Source organism: Sus scrofa, chromosome 7, assembly GCF_054392235.1.
Source record: "Sus scrofa isolate SSC_HxYL_T2T_F1_AM1 chromosome 7, Sscrofa_HxYL_maternal_Yorkshire_Landrace_v2.0, whole genome shotgun sequence".
NCBI classification, from domain to species: domain Eukaryota; kingdom Metazoa; phylum Chordata; class Mammalia; order Artiodactyla; family Suidae; genus Sus; species Sus scrofa.
Genome location: NC_139389.1, coordinates 22,136,420 through 22,155,046, shown reverse-complemented (window position 1 = coordinate 22,155,046; position 18,627 = coordinate 22,136,420). Strand labels below are relative to the sequence as shown.

General features: G+C 41.7%; 1 protein-coding gene across 26 annotated transcripts in view; it reads right to left on the bottom strand.

Annotated features, from left to right (window-relative positions):
• Positions 1 to 18,627, bottom strand: part of ZKSCAN8 (zinc finger with KRAB and SCAN domains 8) — a 58,831-nt gene that overhangs the window by 3,719 nt on the left and 36,485 nt on the right. For 5 of the 26 annotated variants that reach the window (XM_084966473.1, XM_084966476.1, XM_084966475.1 and 2 more), the window contains 4 exons: positions 10,958 to 11,162; positions 4,404 to 4,552; positions 2,296 to 2,804; positions 1,866 to 1,995 (listed from right to left, as the gene is read on the bottom strand). In XM_084966473.1, coding sequence (XP_084822599.1) covers positions 1,866 to 1,995; positions 2,296 to 2,724 — 559 coding nt within the window. In that variant the 5' untranslated portion in view covers positions 2,725 to 2,804; positions 4,404 to 4,552; positions 10,958 to 11,162. Of the gene's footprint in view, positions 1 to 1,865; positions 1,996 to 2,224; positions 2,805 to 3,904; positions 4,153 to 4,403; positions 4,553 to 8,018; positions 8,894 to 10,957; positions 14,412 to 17,001; positions 18,221 to 18,627 lie in introns of those variants that run through there. The other 21 variants (XR_014809045.1, XR_014809041.1, XR_014809040.1 and 18 more) reach the window with 13 other exon arrangements.

The window sequence follows — 18,627 nt, the reverse complement described above, 5'->3', positions numbered from 1 at the left end:
CTTGTGCATCACAGCCCAGGCAGGCCCTCAGATAACTACAGCTTAAATTGATATCATGTACAGCAGAACTACCCTGTTTATCCCAGTCAATTCACCAAACTGTGAGAGAGAATATAATGGCTATTCCTTTAAGCTACCAAGTTTTGGGCTGGTTTGTTACATGGCAGGAGGTAGCTAAAATACCAAGTGATCAGCCAATTTTTGGTGATAGAGCAACACAAGTAGCTGGGTAATAGAGAAACTAAAATGCAGAAATTTAAAAAATATCTGGTCTGTGATCACATGACTTCTAAATGGTAAAGCCTGGCCTGGAACCCAGGTTTACCTGAATCCGAAGACTGTGTCCCTTATTTTTACTACAAATAGATACTCATGGTAAAAAGTTCAATAGTACAAAAGGTATAAAAGTAAAAAGTCCAAATTCCCATTAATTTTTCTCCATTACCCTCTGTCCTTTTACTTTCCCCAGAGGTAATCACTATAGCTTTGTTGCTGATATAATGAATCTCCTACTTTAATCCAGTGGCTGTCAATCTCTGACTGTGTTTATAGGAAATTTTCCCCCCCACTATTTTCACATAAATACTGGTGTGGATAGTTTGATAAAGGAGATGGTTGGGGGACTGGGCTCTGGATTGGCTAGACCGTGCATGGCTGGACTAGTATCCATGAAGATGTGGGATCCCTGGCCACTTGCATGGGGGTCCTCTGCTATCTCTAGGAATCAGCTGGCCTGGGAAGGACAATCTCTCTAGGATCAAGGCCCCAAATGCCAGAGCATTAAGAATATGGAAAATAAGAAAATGTGGTCAATATATTATAATATAATTTTCCCTAAAAAGTTGGAAGACTCTTGAACTCTTGAACATAGAAAAATTTTAGAAGTATATACTAAAGAACAGCAACAGTGGTTAACTCTTGGGAATGGAACATTTATTTTGATTTTATTATCTTTCTATACTACTTGAATTTTTAAAATTTAAGCTACTACTATTGTTCTATGATAATAGCTAATTAAAAATATAATAGTAGGGCCCACTGTGTAAATCTAGGGTGGATCTGGGCATCTATATTTTGTTTGTTTTTGACCATGCCTGCAGTATTTGGAAGTTCCTGGGACAGAACCCAGGCCATACCAGTGACAATGCCAAATCCTTAACTGCTAGGCCACCAGAGTTAATTCCAGGGCATGTGTATTTTTAAAACAACTCTGTGATGATTTGGATTCACAAAATTATAAACCACTATCATAACCCAATTTAAAAATACTACATAATCTGGAGTTCCTGTCGTGGCATAGTGGAAATGAATCTGACTAGGAACCATGAGGTTGTGGGTTCGATCCCCGGCCTCGCTCAGTGTTGCCATGAGCTGTAGTATAGGTCAGTATAGGTCACAGACTCGGATCGGATCTGGAGTTGCTGTGGCTGTGGCATAGGCCAGCAGCTGTAGCTCCGATAAGACCCCTAGTCTGAGAATCTCCATGTGCCGCAGGTGCGGCCCTAGAAAGACAAAAATAAAATAAAATAAAAATACTACATAATCCAATTCAAAATTAAATCAACTCTAGATACGCTCACTCTGAAAATAACTTTTTGGTCTTAAATTTACTCTGCTATTTCTAGATACCGCCTTTTTTTTTTTTTTTTTTTTGCTGTGCCCCTGGCATGCAGAAGTTCCCAGGCCCGGGATCAAACCTGGGCTACATCTATAACCACAGCCATAGTGGTCATGCCAGATCCTTAACCCAATGATCCATGAGGGAACTCCTGGATATGATTTTTTTCAAAGAAATACTACTTCCTAGTAGATGCTATAATCAGCACTTCCAAAAGATCACAAAGACCCACATATTTAAGGCTCACCATTCTCTTGTAGAGGAATATGCTCCCAAGGATCACACTTTAGCTGGACGGTCAGTGACTGATCTGTGAGGCTTACAGGTCCTACTTCTTTCCAAGGTACTTCTTGTTTGTAGTATGCAGTGGCTTGGACCTGAGGACATACAAGTAGAGCTGAATTTATAGGAGGGTCAGAAATATGGCAATAGCTAATTAAAACCTCAAAGTCTGATTTAAAAGAAAATTTCCTATGGGTATAGGAAGCAGAATGATGAAGAAACCAGTGTCTTAATCAACTGACAAAAGCAGCAGAGCCTTAAAAAAAAAAAAAAAAGACAATGCTTCAGCCAAGAAATTAATAGTCATAAAACTCTCTTGCTTACCCATGCCCACTTTATTTGCTGGTAGACCCTTGGTGTGCTCATAAATGAACAACGGATTACCCTTTTCCCACCTGTTGTCCTTTGTCTCCAAGTTCTGTCTCCAGATTTTCCAGCATAGTCACCACTTCCTCTCCACTCCTTGGATGATATCCCAGTACCTGGGCCCGAAGGCCCTCGGGGAGGATGGTCAGGAACTGCTCCAGCACCAGGAGCTCCAGGATCTGCTCCTTGCTGTGTATCTCAGGCTGCAGCCACTTTTGGCAGAGCTCCTGGAGCCGGCTTAGAGCCTCTCGAGGTCCAGGGGCCTCCTGGTAACGGAACTGCCTGAAGCACTGGCGGAAGAGTTCCTGATATGGATACACATTCTCTAGCTGTCCAGGCTTCTGCTCCCAAGCATGGTCCTCTTCTTCCTCTACCTTTACTATTCTCAGACCCTCTTGCTCCTCTCGAGTGTAGACCACAGGAGTCAAAGCTGCACCTTCTCTCAACTTGGTGGACATCTTAGACTGTAATGGCTCAGGATAGGATTCACTTGTCTTACATCCCAGGAATCAGGAAGAACCTTAAGATCAGAGCACTCCTGTGAGAGGAGAACCCACAATTAAAACAGCAAAATTACAACAGCAGTCAAGAGCCTATGTCATTAGCAATGAAGATTCACCACCAAGGTCATATTCCTGAGTAACAGAATATTAGTAGGATAATATTCCTGAGATCCAAAAAAATAGATCAGAATTATTGAGAAAGTGTACTTGGCTGCTGGCACATAGAAAAGTGCTACATAAATATCGGTATAGGAAATTCGGTTGCTGTGGGAAATAAGGCCACAGTCTTGAAATTTAAAGACTTTTTAGTTTGTAAGAACCACATCACAGGAAGGAAAAAGCATAGGTGCTAGAGGCTGGGGGCCATCACAGCGCATTTGCCAAGACTTTCTTTCAGACACACAGGAGTCACCCACCCCTGTGTCAGCAGGGCAGGATGGGTCTATACACCAGTAGAGGAAAAGGAGGCTCCATGATTCTTCTTCTTTTTTTTTTTGGTCATTTTGCCTTTTCCAGGGCCGCTCCCGAGGCATATGGAGATTCCCAGGCTAGGGGTCTAATTGGAGCTGCAGCCGCCCGCCTACGCCAGAGCCACAGCAACGCGGGATCCAAGCCGCGTCTGCAACCTACACCACAGCTCAGGGCAACGCCGGATGCTTAACCCACTGAGTAAGGCCAAGGATCGAACCCGCAACCTCATGGTTTCTAGTCGGATTCGTTAACCATTGAGCCACGATGGGAACTCCACGATCCTTAACAAGGTAAGGGAAAAGTGATCTTGTCACATCTTAGTAAACTTACTGTGACAATTTACACATGAGCAGAGTCATAGTTATTCTTCCAGTAAAACCTTTATGACCTTTAAAGGAATTAAACTACTTATCCAAGGGAGTAATACATTAAAGACCCATAAACTGGTTATAGTGTATTTCAGGGAGTAAAGCATTGAACACCTCTCCTCCTTCACTTGAGACATCCTCCACTCCCCTGCCCACCCCCCGCCTCCATCGTGTATGAAAAGAATGAGAATTATCAAGCAAAATCTGAGTCCTTTATGCTATACTATAACAACAAAATAACAGCGACAAATCCAAACCGAACAGTAGAGAGATAAATGGTCACTGAAGCTCATTACCAAGCAGTGCGTGCACGTGCTGGGGGGAGACCAAGACACCCAAGCCGCAGAGACAGACTCCTCCCGGTCCCACCTCTGCCGGGCGGGACGACACAGACGGGGCGTTCTGCAGCTTGGATGAGGAAAAGCCCGACTGCTCACCCGCAGCTCTGGGGAATAGCTGGTGCTCCCTGGAGACTAGCCCTGGCAAGTAGTTAAGGGAACACATGAAGCCACCATCCTGCCGGGTCACCCAGGAACCCAAGACCACAGAGCAAAAGGCGCCCAGGACCACGAGGCTACTTCCGGTGCCCGCCTAGGAATCCGGAGGCGCGGTCCTCTCTATGATCAAGCTCAGCACTCCGCCGGCTTCCTTCTCCAGCTCCGGCCACGGCGGAGGGGTACTTTACCGTAGACTTTGGGGGTTTTTACTTCTCTTCCCCCCACGCCCCGCCTTCTCCTGAGAAAAATCGAACCAATCCATAGAGTTCAAAGCACCCACAAGGTTGCTGAGACTCACCGCACTTCAGGAGTTAGCTCTGAGCCCTTTTTGTAGCGTATTTATTGATGAGTGCAAGTTCTTTACATTCTGGACATGCGCTCCAGATGGCCGCTGAACACCAGATATCGGCCCCTCCTTTCCTTTATACTCCCAATGATGTCTTTTTGCTGAAAAAACAGATTAAAAAAAAAAAAAGCTACTAGGCTTTCTTTTTAAAGAATAGTTTTAGGCTTACAGAAAAAAAAAAAAAAAAAAAGGATTGGAAAGCACAGACTTCTCATATGTCCCCTTCAAACACCCTCCCGAGCTACACACAAACCCACAGTTTTCCCTATTAACATCTTGCATTAGTGAGGTACCCTTGCTACAATTAGTGAGCCTATTAATATTGATATAATATTACTAACTCAAGTCCATAGTTTATATTAAGGTTCACTGTGTCATATACTCTCTGGAAAATATATAACATGCATAAACCATTTACGAGCATCATACTAAATAATTCCATTACCCTAAATATCCCCTAGGCTCCACCCATTCTTCATTCCCACATTCCAATCCCCATAACCCCTAGCAACCACTGAGCTTTTTACTATCTCCATAGTTTTGCCTATTCCAGAATGTCATGTAATTGGAATCAGTTTGTAGCCTTTTCAGATTGGCCTCTTCACTTAGCAAAAAAGCATGTTAACGTTTCTCCATGGATTTTCATGGCATGATAGCTCATTTCTTTTTATTCCTGCTGAATAGGCTATTGTCTGGATGTACCACAGTTTATTTATCCACCCACTCACCTATTGAAAGAAATCTTGCTTGCTACCAAGTTTTATCAATTATGAATAAAGCTGCTATGGAAATCCTTATGCAGGTTTTCCTGTGGACTTAAGCTTTCTATTTGGGTAAATACCAAGGAGTGCAATTGCTGAATTATATGGAAGTGTATGTTTACTTTTGTAAGAAACGCCGGTTTTTCTTTCCTTTCTTTCTTTTTTTTCTGGCTGACCCATGGCATGTGAAAATTCCCAGGTCAGGGGTCAAATCCGAGCTGGAACTGTGATTTACACAACTTCAGCAACGCTGGATCCTTAACCCACTGCACTGGCATAGGATCAATCTGGTGCCTCCACAGAGACAGCTAGATCATGAACCCACTGTGCAGCTCTCAAATCATTTTCTGAAGCGGCTGTATGATTTTGCATTCCCACCAGAAACAAATTATAGAGTTTCAAACTCTGCTCCACATCCTCATCAGCATTTGGAGTTGTCTTTGCTTAGCATTTTAGCCAAAGTGTACAGGGGTTTCTTGTTTTATTTTGCTGTTTCTTAATGACATATGATGTGGAGCATCTATTCATGTGATTATTTGCCATCTGTTTATCGTCTCTGGTGAGTTGCCTGTTCAGATCTTTTACCCATTTTATGTATTTAGTTTTGGTCTTTTTAGGGCCACACCCATGGCATATGGACAGTCCCAGGCTAGGGATCGAATTGGAGATCTAGCTGCAGGACTATGCCACAGCCACAGCAACTTGGGATCCAAGCTGTATCTGTAACCTACACCACAGCTCGTGGCAACACTGGATCCTTAATCCACTGAGCGAGGGCAGGGATCGAATCAGAGTCATCATGGATAGTAGTCGGTTTCATTACCACTGAGCCATGACAGGAATTTTTTTAATGTTTTTTGTTTTTTGGACACCCACAGCATGGGCCAGGGATCGAACTCCCACAGCAGTGACGAAGCCAGACACTTAACCTGCTGAGCCACATGGGAACTCTTGTAAGTTGTCTTTTCATTCTGTGTATTGTTTCCTTTGCTGTGCAAAAGCTTGTTTGATTAGTTCACATTTGTTTATTTTTGCTTTTATTTCTATTACCTTGGAAGACTGACCTAAGAAAACATTGCTACAATTCATGTCAGAGAATGTTTTGCCTGTTTTCTTCTTGTAGTTTTATAGAATCACATCTTATAATTCTTTAATCCATTTTGAGCTTTTTTTGTGTGTATGGTGTGAGGAAGTATTCTAACTTCAATGATTTACAGCTGATGGTCCAGCTTTCCAAACACCACTTGTTGAAGAGACTGTCTTTTCTCCAGTGTTTATTCTCGATTCCTTTGTTGAAGATGAACACTGATGTGTGCATGTATTTCTTGGCTCTCTATCTGCATTAAGTTTTCCAGTATTATGTTGAATGGAAGTGGTGAGAAGGGACATCTTTGGCCTATTCCTTATCTTAGCAGGAAAGCATCTAGCTTTTTACCTTTAAGTATGTAATCTGTAGGCTTTTTTGGATATGTTCTTTATCAAGTTGAGTTAGTTCTTCTCTATCCCTAGTTTACTGAGAGCTTTTATTATGAATGGGTGTCAAATGCTTTCTCTGCATCTATTGATATAATCATATAATTGTTCTTTAGCCTACTGATCGATGGATTACATTAATTTTTGAATGGTGAACCAACCTTGCATACCAGGGATAAATTCCACTTGGTCATGGCATATAATTCTTTTTATACATTGGATTCAATGTACCAATATTCTGTTGCAGATTTTTTCATCTATTCATGAAATATATTGGTGTAGTTTTCCCTTTCATGTAATGCCTTTGTCTAGTTTTGGAACTGGGGCAATTCTGGCTTTATAGAATGAATTAGGAAGTATTCCCTCTAGTACCTGCAAGAAATATTGATATAATTTCTGCTGAAATGTTTGATAGAATTTACCAGTGAACCTACCTGCACCAGTGCTTTTTGGAGGTTATTAATAATTGACTCAATTTCTTTAGTTGGATGATCTTATTAATCTTTGTGGGAGTTTTGGTAAATTATGCCTGTGATACTGTGATTTAAAATAAGGAATACATATTTGGTCTTCCTCCCCATTCCTGGCAGTAGGCTCCTAAAAACCTCAGAATTTCCTCAATGTTGTGAGTGATGAAGGTGTCTTTTATGTTAATGTGGTGACTTTTGGAAAGCACCAAAGGATGGGGGGCTTGGTTGTCAGTGGAGCCAAATACGTTATCAAATTAACTTTGAGTGTTTGTGGTTCGTTTGTTTTCTCTCTCTCTCTCTCTCTGTCTTTTTGCCTTTTCTAGGGCTGCACCTCCGGCATATGGAGGTTCCCAGGCTAGGGGTCTAATCAGAGTTGTAGCCACCAGCCTACGCCAGGGCCACAGCAATGCAGGATCCAAGCTGCGTCCGCAACCTACACCACAGCTATGGCAACACCGGATCCTTAACCCACTGAGTGTGGTAAGGCATTGAACCCACAACCTCATGGTTCCTAGGGATTCGTTAACCACTGAGCCATGATGGGAACTCCCTATTATTTCTTTAAATATTGTGTCTGCCTTCATTTTTTTTTTTTTCATTTCTCCTGCAACCCTAATTACAAATATCTTGGATCTGTATTCTCTGTCTCTTCCCTTCTCCTATATAGTCCATCCTTTTTGTCCCTTTGTGCATCATTCTAGATATTTTCTTCTCAACTATGTAGTTCACTAATTTTTTCTTCAGCTATGTTTCATCTGCTGCTGTATGCATCCATGAGTACTTTATTTTGGATCAGAATTTCCATTGGGTTATTTTCACTGTTCCTCATGTTTTGGTTAAAATTTCTTAATCTTATCTTTTCATTTTGAATACTGTATGCACTGGTACTTTAAAATCTGTGCCCAGTAACTCGAATTCTGGATTCCCAGTAGATGCTACTCTCAATTGCTTCTGTGGATTTTTCTTTGCATTATCTGATTTATCTTACGTCTATTTTATTTTACTTTTAGGACTTCACCCACAGCATATGGAATTTCTCAGGCTAGGGGTCAAATCAGAGCTGCAGCTGCCAGCCTACACCACTGCCAGAATGCAGCTGCGTCTGCAAACCTACACTGCAGTTCACAGCAACACTGGATCCTTAGCCCACTGAGCAGGGCCAGGGATTGAACTCGCATCCTCCTGGATCCTAGTTGGATTTGTTACTGCTGAGCCACAATGAGAACTCCTCCTGTGGCTAGTTTAAAAAAAAAAAGTTTTTGCAAAATTGTCTGTAAAATAATTTGAAAGCTAAGAGACTATTACGTCCATACAGAGGATTTCCTGGTATCCAAGGGCATTAGCATTATGAAATCATTTAAATCCAATTATAGTAATTGAGAAATTTTAAGCTGCGCTGCAGTCCCCTGGGAGATGTCTATGCATGGCTTGCCGTTACTTTAGTGTGGTCATTTGGAGTTCCACCCACCACAACACTAACCCCAACCTTGACAGTCCCAAGAATCCAATCTTGGTGTTTTTTTACTTTGTGAGCCTATCAAAAGTTTGACTCATCCTCTCAGGTGCCCCTTTTGGAATCAGAAGATGCCAGAGAGGAAAATGGCTCCAAAGAAGGGGTTGCCTCCTTCAATCTACACACTCTCAGCCTAGTAATCTTTCACTCTCCAATTAGTACTTCAATGTCTCTTAAGTAAATTTTTTATCTTTTTTTTTTTTTTTTTTGCCATTTATTGGGCCGCTCTCGCGGCATATGGAGTTCCTAGGCTAGGGGTCGAATTGGAGCTGTAGCCACCGGCCTACGCCAGAGCCACAGCAATGTGGGATCCAAGCTGCGTCTGCGACCTACACCATAGCTCACGGCAACGCCGGATCGTTAACCCACTAAGCAAGGCCAGGGATCGAACCTGCAACCTCATGGTTCCTAGTCGGATTTATTAACCACTGTGCCACAATGGGAACTCCAAGTAAATTTTTTAAAAAGCATTTTGCCCAGCTTTTCCACTTCTCAGTGGGAGAGTTGATCCATATTACTTTGTCTACCATTTTCAGAAGCAGAATTCTGTGTGCATGTTTTTGCAGGGTATACAATCATTAGAAAAGTCATTGGAGTCATTTTAGATCCAATACCTATTTAATTATTTTATTTTTTGGCTGCAGCATGTAAGAACTTGATGTGAGATTTCAGTTCCCAGACCAAGACTTAAACCTGGGGCCTCAGCAGTTAAAGCACCAAATCCTAACCACTTAGACCATCAGCAAACTCCCTCCAATTCCTATTTTATTTATTTATTTATTTTAGGGCCCCACCTGTGGGATATAGAAGTTCACAGGCTAGGGGTTGAATTGGAGCTCCATCTGTTGGCCTACACCACAGCCACAGCAATGCCAGATTTGAGCCATGTCTGCAACCTACACCACAGCTCACAGCAACACCAGATCCTTAATCCACTGAGCAAGGCAAGGAACTGAACCCACATCCTCATCGCCACTAGTTGGGTTCGTTACTGCTGAGCCACGATGGGAACTCCCTCCAATTCCAAAATTCTAATCTAAAAGAACATTTACATATAACCCATTTGATTAAAAGTTCTACAAAAAGAAGACAAGAATATACCATAATATTTCCTGAGAAACCATGAACTTGGAGGTTAGAACTGACCTGCAATAACTTTCTAAGGGAACTGATGTCGTTGACTGCATTTTATAAATTTAGATAAGATAACCTCAGGATGTCCTTTGGTTCTTTGAATCTAACTTCTTTTTAAAATACTGGAGAGAAAATACTGTCTTCTTAAGTCCTTAGCCTTTAGGAGTATCTGAGAGAAGAGAGAGGAGAACCACCCATGATAAAAGACTTTCACCTGGGACTCAGCTAAGTGTGGCTGGAGAACACTCCTGGTCTGAGAAGCACAGGCTGTCTTGACAGTGTTCCTTCTCTTTCCTCAAACAAAAAGTTTCTAGGTATTAATAGGTATCTCATGTTAAAAGACCAGCTTCAGGGAGTTCCCATCGTGGCTCAGTGGTTAACAAATCTGACTAGGAATCATGAAGTTGTGGGTTCAATCCCTGGCCTTGCTCTGTGGGTTAATGATCTGGCATTGCCATAAGCTGTGGTGTAGATTATAAACATGGCTTGGATCCTGTGTTGCTGTGGCTCAGCGTAGGCTGGTGACTACAACTCTGATTAGACCCCTAGCCTGGGAAACTCCATATGCCATGGGTGCAACCCTGGAAAAGACAAAAACAAAAAACAAACCAGTTCCAACTGCATTCTCTTATTGCTGTTAAGGCCACTCCATTCTTCCAGTTACTCAGGGCCAAAACACTTGAGTCATTCCTGCCTCTTTGTCTTGTCTACATCTAATCCACTAGCAAAATCTTCTTGGTACTGTCTTCAATATATAACCAGAATCTGAGCACTTCTCATCACCTCTGCTATCCCTTTGTCCAAGCCACTATCAATTCCTGCTTGGATTTTCAATAGCTCCTAATTCTTCTCTCAGGTCCCACTTTTGCCCTTGTACACTAGAGGAATCCTTTTAAAGTCTAAGACAGCTCATACTACATCTTTGCTCAAAACCCTGCAGTAAGCTTTCCCTTTCACTCAGGGTAGAGCCCAAAGTCCACAAACTGGTCTCCATTTGGTCCATCTCTATATGCCCTCTCCTCTTACTCCTCCGATCTCCTCTTCTGCTACTCTGTCTTAACGACAAAGTGCAATTTCTCCAATGTCAGAACCTTTCTGCTTGCTACACTCCCTTTCTGGGATGTTCCTAGGTAGAATAAAGAAGATTTTATTTACCTTTTATCCACAACCATGGTCTGATACGTAGCATTTAATTACATTGTATTTTAAGTGTAGTAGAGTCAGTTTCCATCACTAGACCCTGAGAAGTCAGGCATTATTCTTCAACTTGAGATTTCTTTATTCCTACTTTGGAGATTCACCTCACCCCAGCCTGCCACCAGATGACAGGGTGCCTTGCTGGTTGGGATATCTGCTGCTCCTAGGAACACATGCAGAAAAGATAACACCATTATCAGGTTAAGATACCAGATAGATCTCAGTTCCCAAGGAACAGGAACCATTACCTGCTAATGAAACTGACATTGTGTATGACCTGTGACCCAGTAATTTCATTTCTGGGTATGTTCCTCAGAAAAACTTCCAAAGGCATTCAAAGACTGATTATAATAAAGATTTGATTAAAAGCCTCAAGGTTATAGAACCGAAGTAAGACCACTTACTTACAACAAATGATTATGCTGCACCATGAAATGAGTCTGTAATCAATCCATACTGAGCATTCAAGATCATTCCTTGATCAGGTCTGGAAAGAGGACAGATCCTTATGGCAAACTATCAGAGGTCTCTCTTTAGGCTGAACTGATACCAACCAGTAAAACAGAATCCTTCAAGCAGTCATTCAACAGCATGTGTCATAAGCCTTTTCTGTGTCAGTCACTATTTCATATGTTAGAGACATAAAGACGAACAAGGTAAACATGGTCTGTGTTCAGCATATTGCATTCATATGGCCCACTCACATTTCCCTGTCTTTTTTAAAACAAGGATAGGAAATTCTGTGAAATGATTTACCAAAACACAAATATTATTTGCAGCATTTCCCACATATACCAACATGATAAAAAGTAAAAGGGAATAAGTCTGGTAGAAGTGTATACCTGTTGGATCTGAGGAATTAATGTCAAAACTGTGGAGTTCCCATTGTGGCTCAGTGGTAATGAACCCGACTAGTATCCATGAGGATGCGGGTTCGATCCCTGGCCTTGCTCAGTGGGTTAAGGATCTGGTGTTACTGTGCCTGTGGTGTAGGCTGGCAGCTGCAGCTCCAATTTGACCCCTAGCCTGTGAACATCCATATGCCACAGGTACAGCCCCCAAAAGCAAGCAAACAAACAAAATCACAACCAACCAACCAAAAAACCACCCAAACCCAAACCCCAAATCCTTCTTAGAAAAAGTATTCATTAATTCCAAACAAAAAACAAATATATTAATATTTAGATTATCCAAGGTTGTGATTACAGACTTCCACCTACTTTCTTTACATTTACTATAAAAATGAAAAGCCAACTGTGCCAAAGACTATTAAATATCCATTGAGATCTGTCACAGGAATTTGTTTTAACTCAACTTTGCTCAAAGTGACCTGACAAAGTCTCTTTCTAACACTTGTCTAATTCCACTAAATAATGCCAGTTAATAGTGATTGTATGCAATAGAGTTTTCTTAGTGATGTTTGATGTTGAAAAAGTTGTCATACCTCTGCCACCACATATTTGACTAGTGAGGTTCATTTTTGTTGCCTATCTTCTGATGTCTGGTAAGAGATGAATTCATGAGAAGATTTTCTCACACCTGTCCTGTTCCACAACTGTCCCACGCCTGTTCATTGGAAAGCAGTCATAAGACTTCTCTCCAGTGTGGACCCTGATGTTTTGCTGCGATCTGAACTTTGACTGAAGGCTTTCCCATGTTATTTATACTTAAATGAACTTTTTCCCACATGGAATCTTTGCTGTACTTTGAGTTGAGCTAACACTGAAAGTGTTCCCACAGTGGTCACACATACAGGGTTTGGTTCCAGCGTGGATTTTCTGATGTGTATGACTAAGCTTTTAAGTGATAGCCTTTCCACATTTTAATACTTAGGGGTTTTCTGGTAATAAGTGCTGGCTTCCAAATGAAGGCTTGGCTCACTCACTACATTCACAATGGTGCTCTCCATTATGGGTTCTTTGGTGGGTGACTAGATGTGAAACAATGAATCTTGTATTATACTCTTTATTCCCATACTTTTTTTCTTCATTGTAGATTCTCTGACGTGTAACAAGGCTCTGCCACACACAGGACCACAGATACTTAAAGAACGTAAAGGCTTTGCCACACTCATGACACAGATAAGGCTCCTTCCCAAAACGAACTGTCTTATGCTTAATAAGACTTGAGCTCACACGGAAAGCTTCTGACACTGAAGGCATCTCCCAAAGTTCTCTGATGTCTGAAAAGATCACTCAAATGTCTGAAGGTTTTGCCATTCTTTATTCTCATGAGACTCTTCTCAGAATGGCTTTTCTGTTGTTTAATTAGACTTGGGGTTACAATGAAGGTCTTTCCAGGTTGAGGATACTCATAGGGCTTTTCCTCAAGCCTGGAAATGCTGGGGCCTGGTGAGGGCTGCTGGTGTGCCAAGGTTTCTTTTATTAGGGAGGGATATTTTTGGATCAATGATTTTGACTCACTTTATAATGAGTGGCTGCTTCTTTTATTACAGCTGAAGTTGGGAACTGTGTGCAAGTCAAATGGAGGATTTCCCACACTCAGAGGATTGACAGGACTGAACTTCGGGGCAAACTTTCCCAGGTGTCTGAAGTCTCTTTATTAGAGTAATACTCTCCTTGGCTGGAGAGTAAGTAGTGCTTCCTCAAGGGGCTCTTCCTTATTAACTTGGGTAAATTATTCAGAAGCCCATGAACTTGTCCAGTGTGGAGCCCTTGATGATGTTCCCATTTAGTTTTCTGATCATCTCCCTCTGTGTTACACTTCTTTGGAAAACTCTGCTTTGAAACAAGGCTCCTTGTTTAAGTTCTTCAAAGGAATATTTATAGAGTATTTTTTTTCCAGCTTTGCTTCTTTTATTTTTATGGCCATACCTGCAGCATATGGAAGTTCCCAGGCTAGGGGTTGAAATGAAGCCACAGTTGCAGGCCTACATCACAGCCAGGGGAACACCAGACTCTAGCTGCATCTTCTACCTATGCTGCAGTGTGCCATAAAGCTGGATCCTTAACCCACTTAGTGAGGCCAGGGATCAAACCCGAATCCTCACGGACATTATGTTGGGTTCAGAACCTGCTGAGCCACAACGGGAACTCCATAGCTTTGTTTCTTTTCTAAATATATCATCTATACTTTTAAATGAAATAATTTACCCTAAGGAGCCTGAAAAAGAACAGGTTGAAATAAATGGAAATTACTCATTATTAGTCTCATCAATAATGTAAAACAAATAAAACTGAAAGAAGGGACTGGTGAGAAGACAGTCCTCAGGAGCTCCTATGAACATATCAGTATAGGTAAAAGAGCACATTAAAGAAGAGATTATCGGGTGTTCCCATCATGGTGCAGTGGAAACAAATCCAACTAGGTAGGAACCATGATGTTGCAGGTTCAATCCCTGGCTTTACTCAGCGGGTTAAGGATCTGGCGTTGCCTTGAGCTGGGCATGGCCCTAAAAAGACAAAAAAAAAAAAAAAAAAAAAAAAAGACAAAAGAAGAGGTCATCATATAACAAAGCATTTTCCTATCTTAGATAAAACCTCAAAGCTGTAAGGATAGCAGAGAAAATCTGGCCTGTATCCCACACTCCCCTTTTTTCCCATGTCTGAGGTATGTGGAAGTTTCCAGGCCAGGGACTGAACCACAGCAGCGATCTGAGCCACTGCAGTGAAAATGCCAGCTCCTTAATCTACTGAGCCACTCGGGAACACTGTCTCCCTTACTTTTTTTGCTTTTAAGGGCGGCACTTGAGGCATATGGAGGTTCCCAGGATAGGAGTTGAATCTGAGCTACAGCTGCTGGTCTATGTCACAGCCACAGCAATGTGGGATCCGAGGCACGTCTGTGACTACACGGCAACACTGGATCCTTAACCCACTGAGTGAGGCCAGGGATCGAACCCACAACCTTATGGTTCCTAGTCGGATTTGTTTCTGCTGCATCACGATGGGAACTCCTGTCTCCCTTACTTTTAAGGATGTAAAACTGAGGCCCAGCTAAGTGGCTGTAGCTTAGAAAATAGGGTTACTTGGAGGTAAAGATAGGTGGAGACCAAGGGCTCTTGAATCTCATGTTTCAAGTTTTTACCATCATAACATGTTGGCTTTTTATATTTATTTATTTATTTATATATATTTTTGGTCTTTTTTTTTTTTGCTATTTCTTTGGGCCGCTTCTGCGGCATATGGAGGTTCCCAGGCTAGGGGTCCAATCGGAGCTGTAGCCACCAGCCTACGCCAGAGCCACAGCAACGCGGGATCCGAGCCGCGTCTGCAACCTACACCACAGCTCACGGCAACACCGGATCGTTAACCCACTGAGCAAGGGCAGGGACCGAACCCGCAACCTTATGGTTCCTAGTCGGATTCGTTAACCACTGCGCCACAACGGGAACTCCCATATTGGCTTTTAAAGCCCACTGAGGTGTGTAAACAACCTTCAGATTAAAAGTTTCATAATAGAGAACAGTGGTTAGGAGAAAAGTTTGTCATGTTAACCTTCTGGTTTCAATTCCTGCATCTGCCATTTCCTAGCTGCACAACCCCGACCAAGTTATTTAATGTCTTTGTTCCTCAATTTCTTTAGCTGTAAAATGGAAGCATAGTAGTTTATCTCTCACATCATTATTATTATTTTTTTTTTTGCCATTTCTTGGGCCACTCCCATGGCATATTGAGGTTCCCAGGCTAGGGGTCCAATCGGAGCTGTAGCCACTGGCCTACGCCAGAGCCACAGCAACGCGGGATCCGAGCCGAGTCTGTGACCTTACACCACAGCTCACGGCAGCGCTGGATTGTTAACCCACTGAGCAAGGGCAGGGATTGAACCCACAACCTCATGGTTCCTAGTCGGATTCGTTAACCACTGCGCCACGACGGGAACTCCATTATTTTTTTTTTAAACTGAGAAAAATACACATATAAGGCACTCAGAAAAAGTCCCAGCATAGAGAGCATTCCATAAATATTGGCCATTATGGCCAATACACTATCTCAATGGCAGATTATATTACTTTTCTTAGTTATTCATTGCTCTCTCTGTAAGGATTATTTTTTTCCATCTTATGTATAGTAAACTTGGTCATTTGACCTGCTTTGACTAATGAAACATAAGTAGAAATGACATATGCTTCTCTTCAGCATATGCTTCAGAAACTACCATGTGGTCCTATTACTGTTTTTTTTTTTTTTTTTTTTTTTTTTGCCACAAGAGCAGCATATTCAAGGTAGGAATACTCCTCTAGCTGGATCCTAGAGTAGTGAGAATGTATTGCAAGAGCTGCAACAACTGACCCATAGCTGACATGCAACATAAACAAGAATAAATTTTGTACTGTAAGCCAGAGACTTGGGGGTTGGGAGGAGGTTTTGGTTACATAATAAAAACCTAGTTGATCATAATTTGCCTAAACTGACTTGTACAATCTCACATCATTTCATTTCACCAGGGGCTGAAGAGAATCTATAAGGAGTCATACATAATTTCTGCAATTAAAGAACTCATAAACAGGAGTTCTCCTGTAGCACAGCAGGTTAAGAACCTGGTGTTGTCACTGCTGGGGTTTGGGTTGATGCTGTGGGGTGGCTTTGGCACCTGGCCCAGGAACTTCTGTGTGCTGCGGATATGCCAAAACAAAACAGAACAAACCACTCATAATCAAATGAGCAAGATAAGAGAGGTAAACAAATACAAAGCAAAACATAAGTATCCTAAGAAAGAAAAAATGTCCTATGGGAGGTGGAAGAAGGAAAAAACTTAAAGTGGTTAGAGGAACTGAAGCATATCTGTATGTTTATTTAGAAATCAGACACCAGGAATTGCTGCTGTGGTGCAGTAGGTGAAGAATCTGACTGCAGCAGCATAGGTTGCTTCGGAAGTGGTTTGACCCCAGCCCACTGCAGGGGTTAAAGTATCTGGCAGTTGCTGCAGTTGTGGTGTGGGATGAAGGTGCAGCTTGGATTCAGTCCCTGGCCCAGGAATTTCCATATGCCGAGTGAGTCCATTAAAAAACAGAAAGAAAGAAAAAGAAATCAGACATCAAATAAATTTCAACCTAAATAATAATAAATTTATTATTTTTTAATAAAATGGGCAGTCACCAAATAAGATTTGTTCTAAATATCTTTCAGTCTCTTTCATGCTTTTTGATGAAGAACTTTTAGAATCCCAGCTCAGCACTCAAATTTTGATTTGATCCAAGTGAAGATGATCTAAGGTTTCTTTTCTGAGGATTAAACTGGCTTTACTTATAAATTCCTGTACCATTCATGCCCATGATGAAGTGGGTTGGCCTTATGACTGAGCAGGAATAAAGTTCAGCCATTCCCTAAATTATTACAAAAAGGATCAGAGTGGAGTTCCCGTCGTGGCACAGTGGTTAACGAATCCGACTAGGAACCAAGAGGTTGCAGGGTCCATCCCTAGCCTTGCTCAGTGGATTAAGGATCCAGCATGGCCGTGAGCTGTGGTGTAGGTTGCAGATGCGGCTCGGATCCCACATTGTTGTGGCTCTGGCGTAGGCCAGTGGCTACAGCTCCGACTGGACCCCTAGCTTGGGAACCTCCATATGCCGCAGAAGTGGCCCAAGAAATGGCAAAAAGACAAAAAACAAAACAAAAAAAACATCAGAGGTTTTTATGCAGAATATGTGATCATGGGTGCATGTCAATTCAATCATAACTCTGAATCCAAGACTTACCTAATGCTGGCTTAAGACATCTGAAATTTGAGAAAATCTCTTGATAATCATTTATTTTTTGTACATTTAGATTTTCTCTTTTATAAGCAAGATTATCATATAAAGCAAAATCTTGACTATACTAGCTTAGCCACATGCAGAAATACTTTGCTGAGTTACAATTTCACAGAAGAATGAAATAAAACTACACTCAACAGCAGAGACCAATCTCGCAAATACAATGTTGAGAGAAATAAGCCAGACACCAAAGGGTATATGGTGTATAAAGTTCAAAAACAGAGAAAACTCATCCATGGTGTTTTGAGTCACAATAATGGTTGTCTTTGGCGAAGAACTGGAACTGATCATGGGGTAGGCAAAGAGTTTCCCGAATGCTAGGAAAATTCTGTTTCTTGAGCTGAGCATGAGTTACACAGGTGTGTCCACTTAGTTGAAACTCATAAGACTGCTTTCTTTTGTTAGAAAAGTGGAAAAAAAATATGAAGCAACACGTTTTCCATTTTGTTTTAGTGGCTAGAAAGCTTCCAATCAACTTCCGTGCTCAACTGTATTAATTCATCTCTCTGGAAAAAAAATTTACTGTCTGTAGTAGGTTGAATGGTGACCCCTCAAAAAGCAATGTCTGGAGTTCCCTGGTGGCTCAGTGGATTAAGGATCTGGCATTGTCACAGCTCAGGGTGCGATCCCTGGCCCAGGAACTTCTGCATGCCACTGGCATGGCCAAAAGAAAAAGAAAAAAAGCAATGTTCACATCCTAACTCTGAAAACATGTGCATGTGATCCTACGTGAGAAAAGTCTTCGCAAATATAATTAAGTTAATGTTCTCAAGATGAAATCATTTTACATTATCTAAGTGGGCCCTAAATCCAATGACAAGTGTCCTTTTAAGAGACAGAAAAGAAGACCAAGAGGGAGGAGGTGAAGGCCCATGTGAAGACAGATTTGTGTGACATGGCTATGAACCAAGGA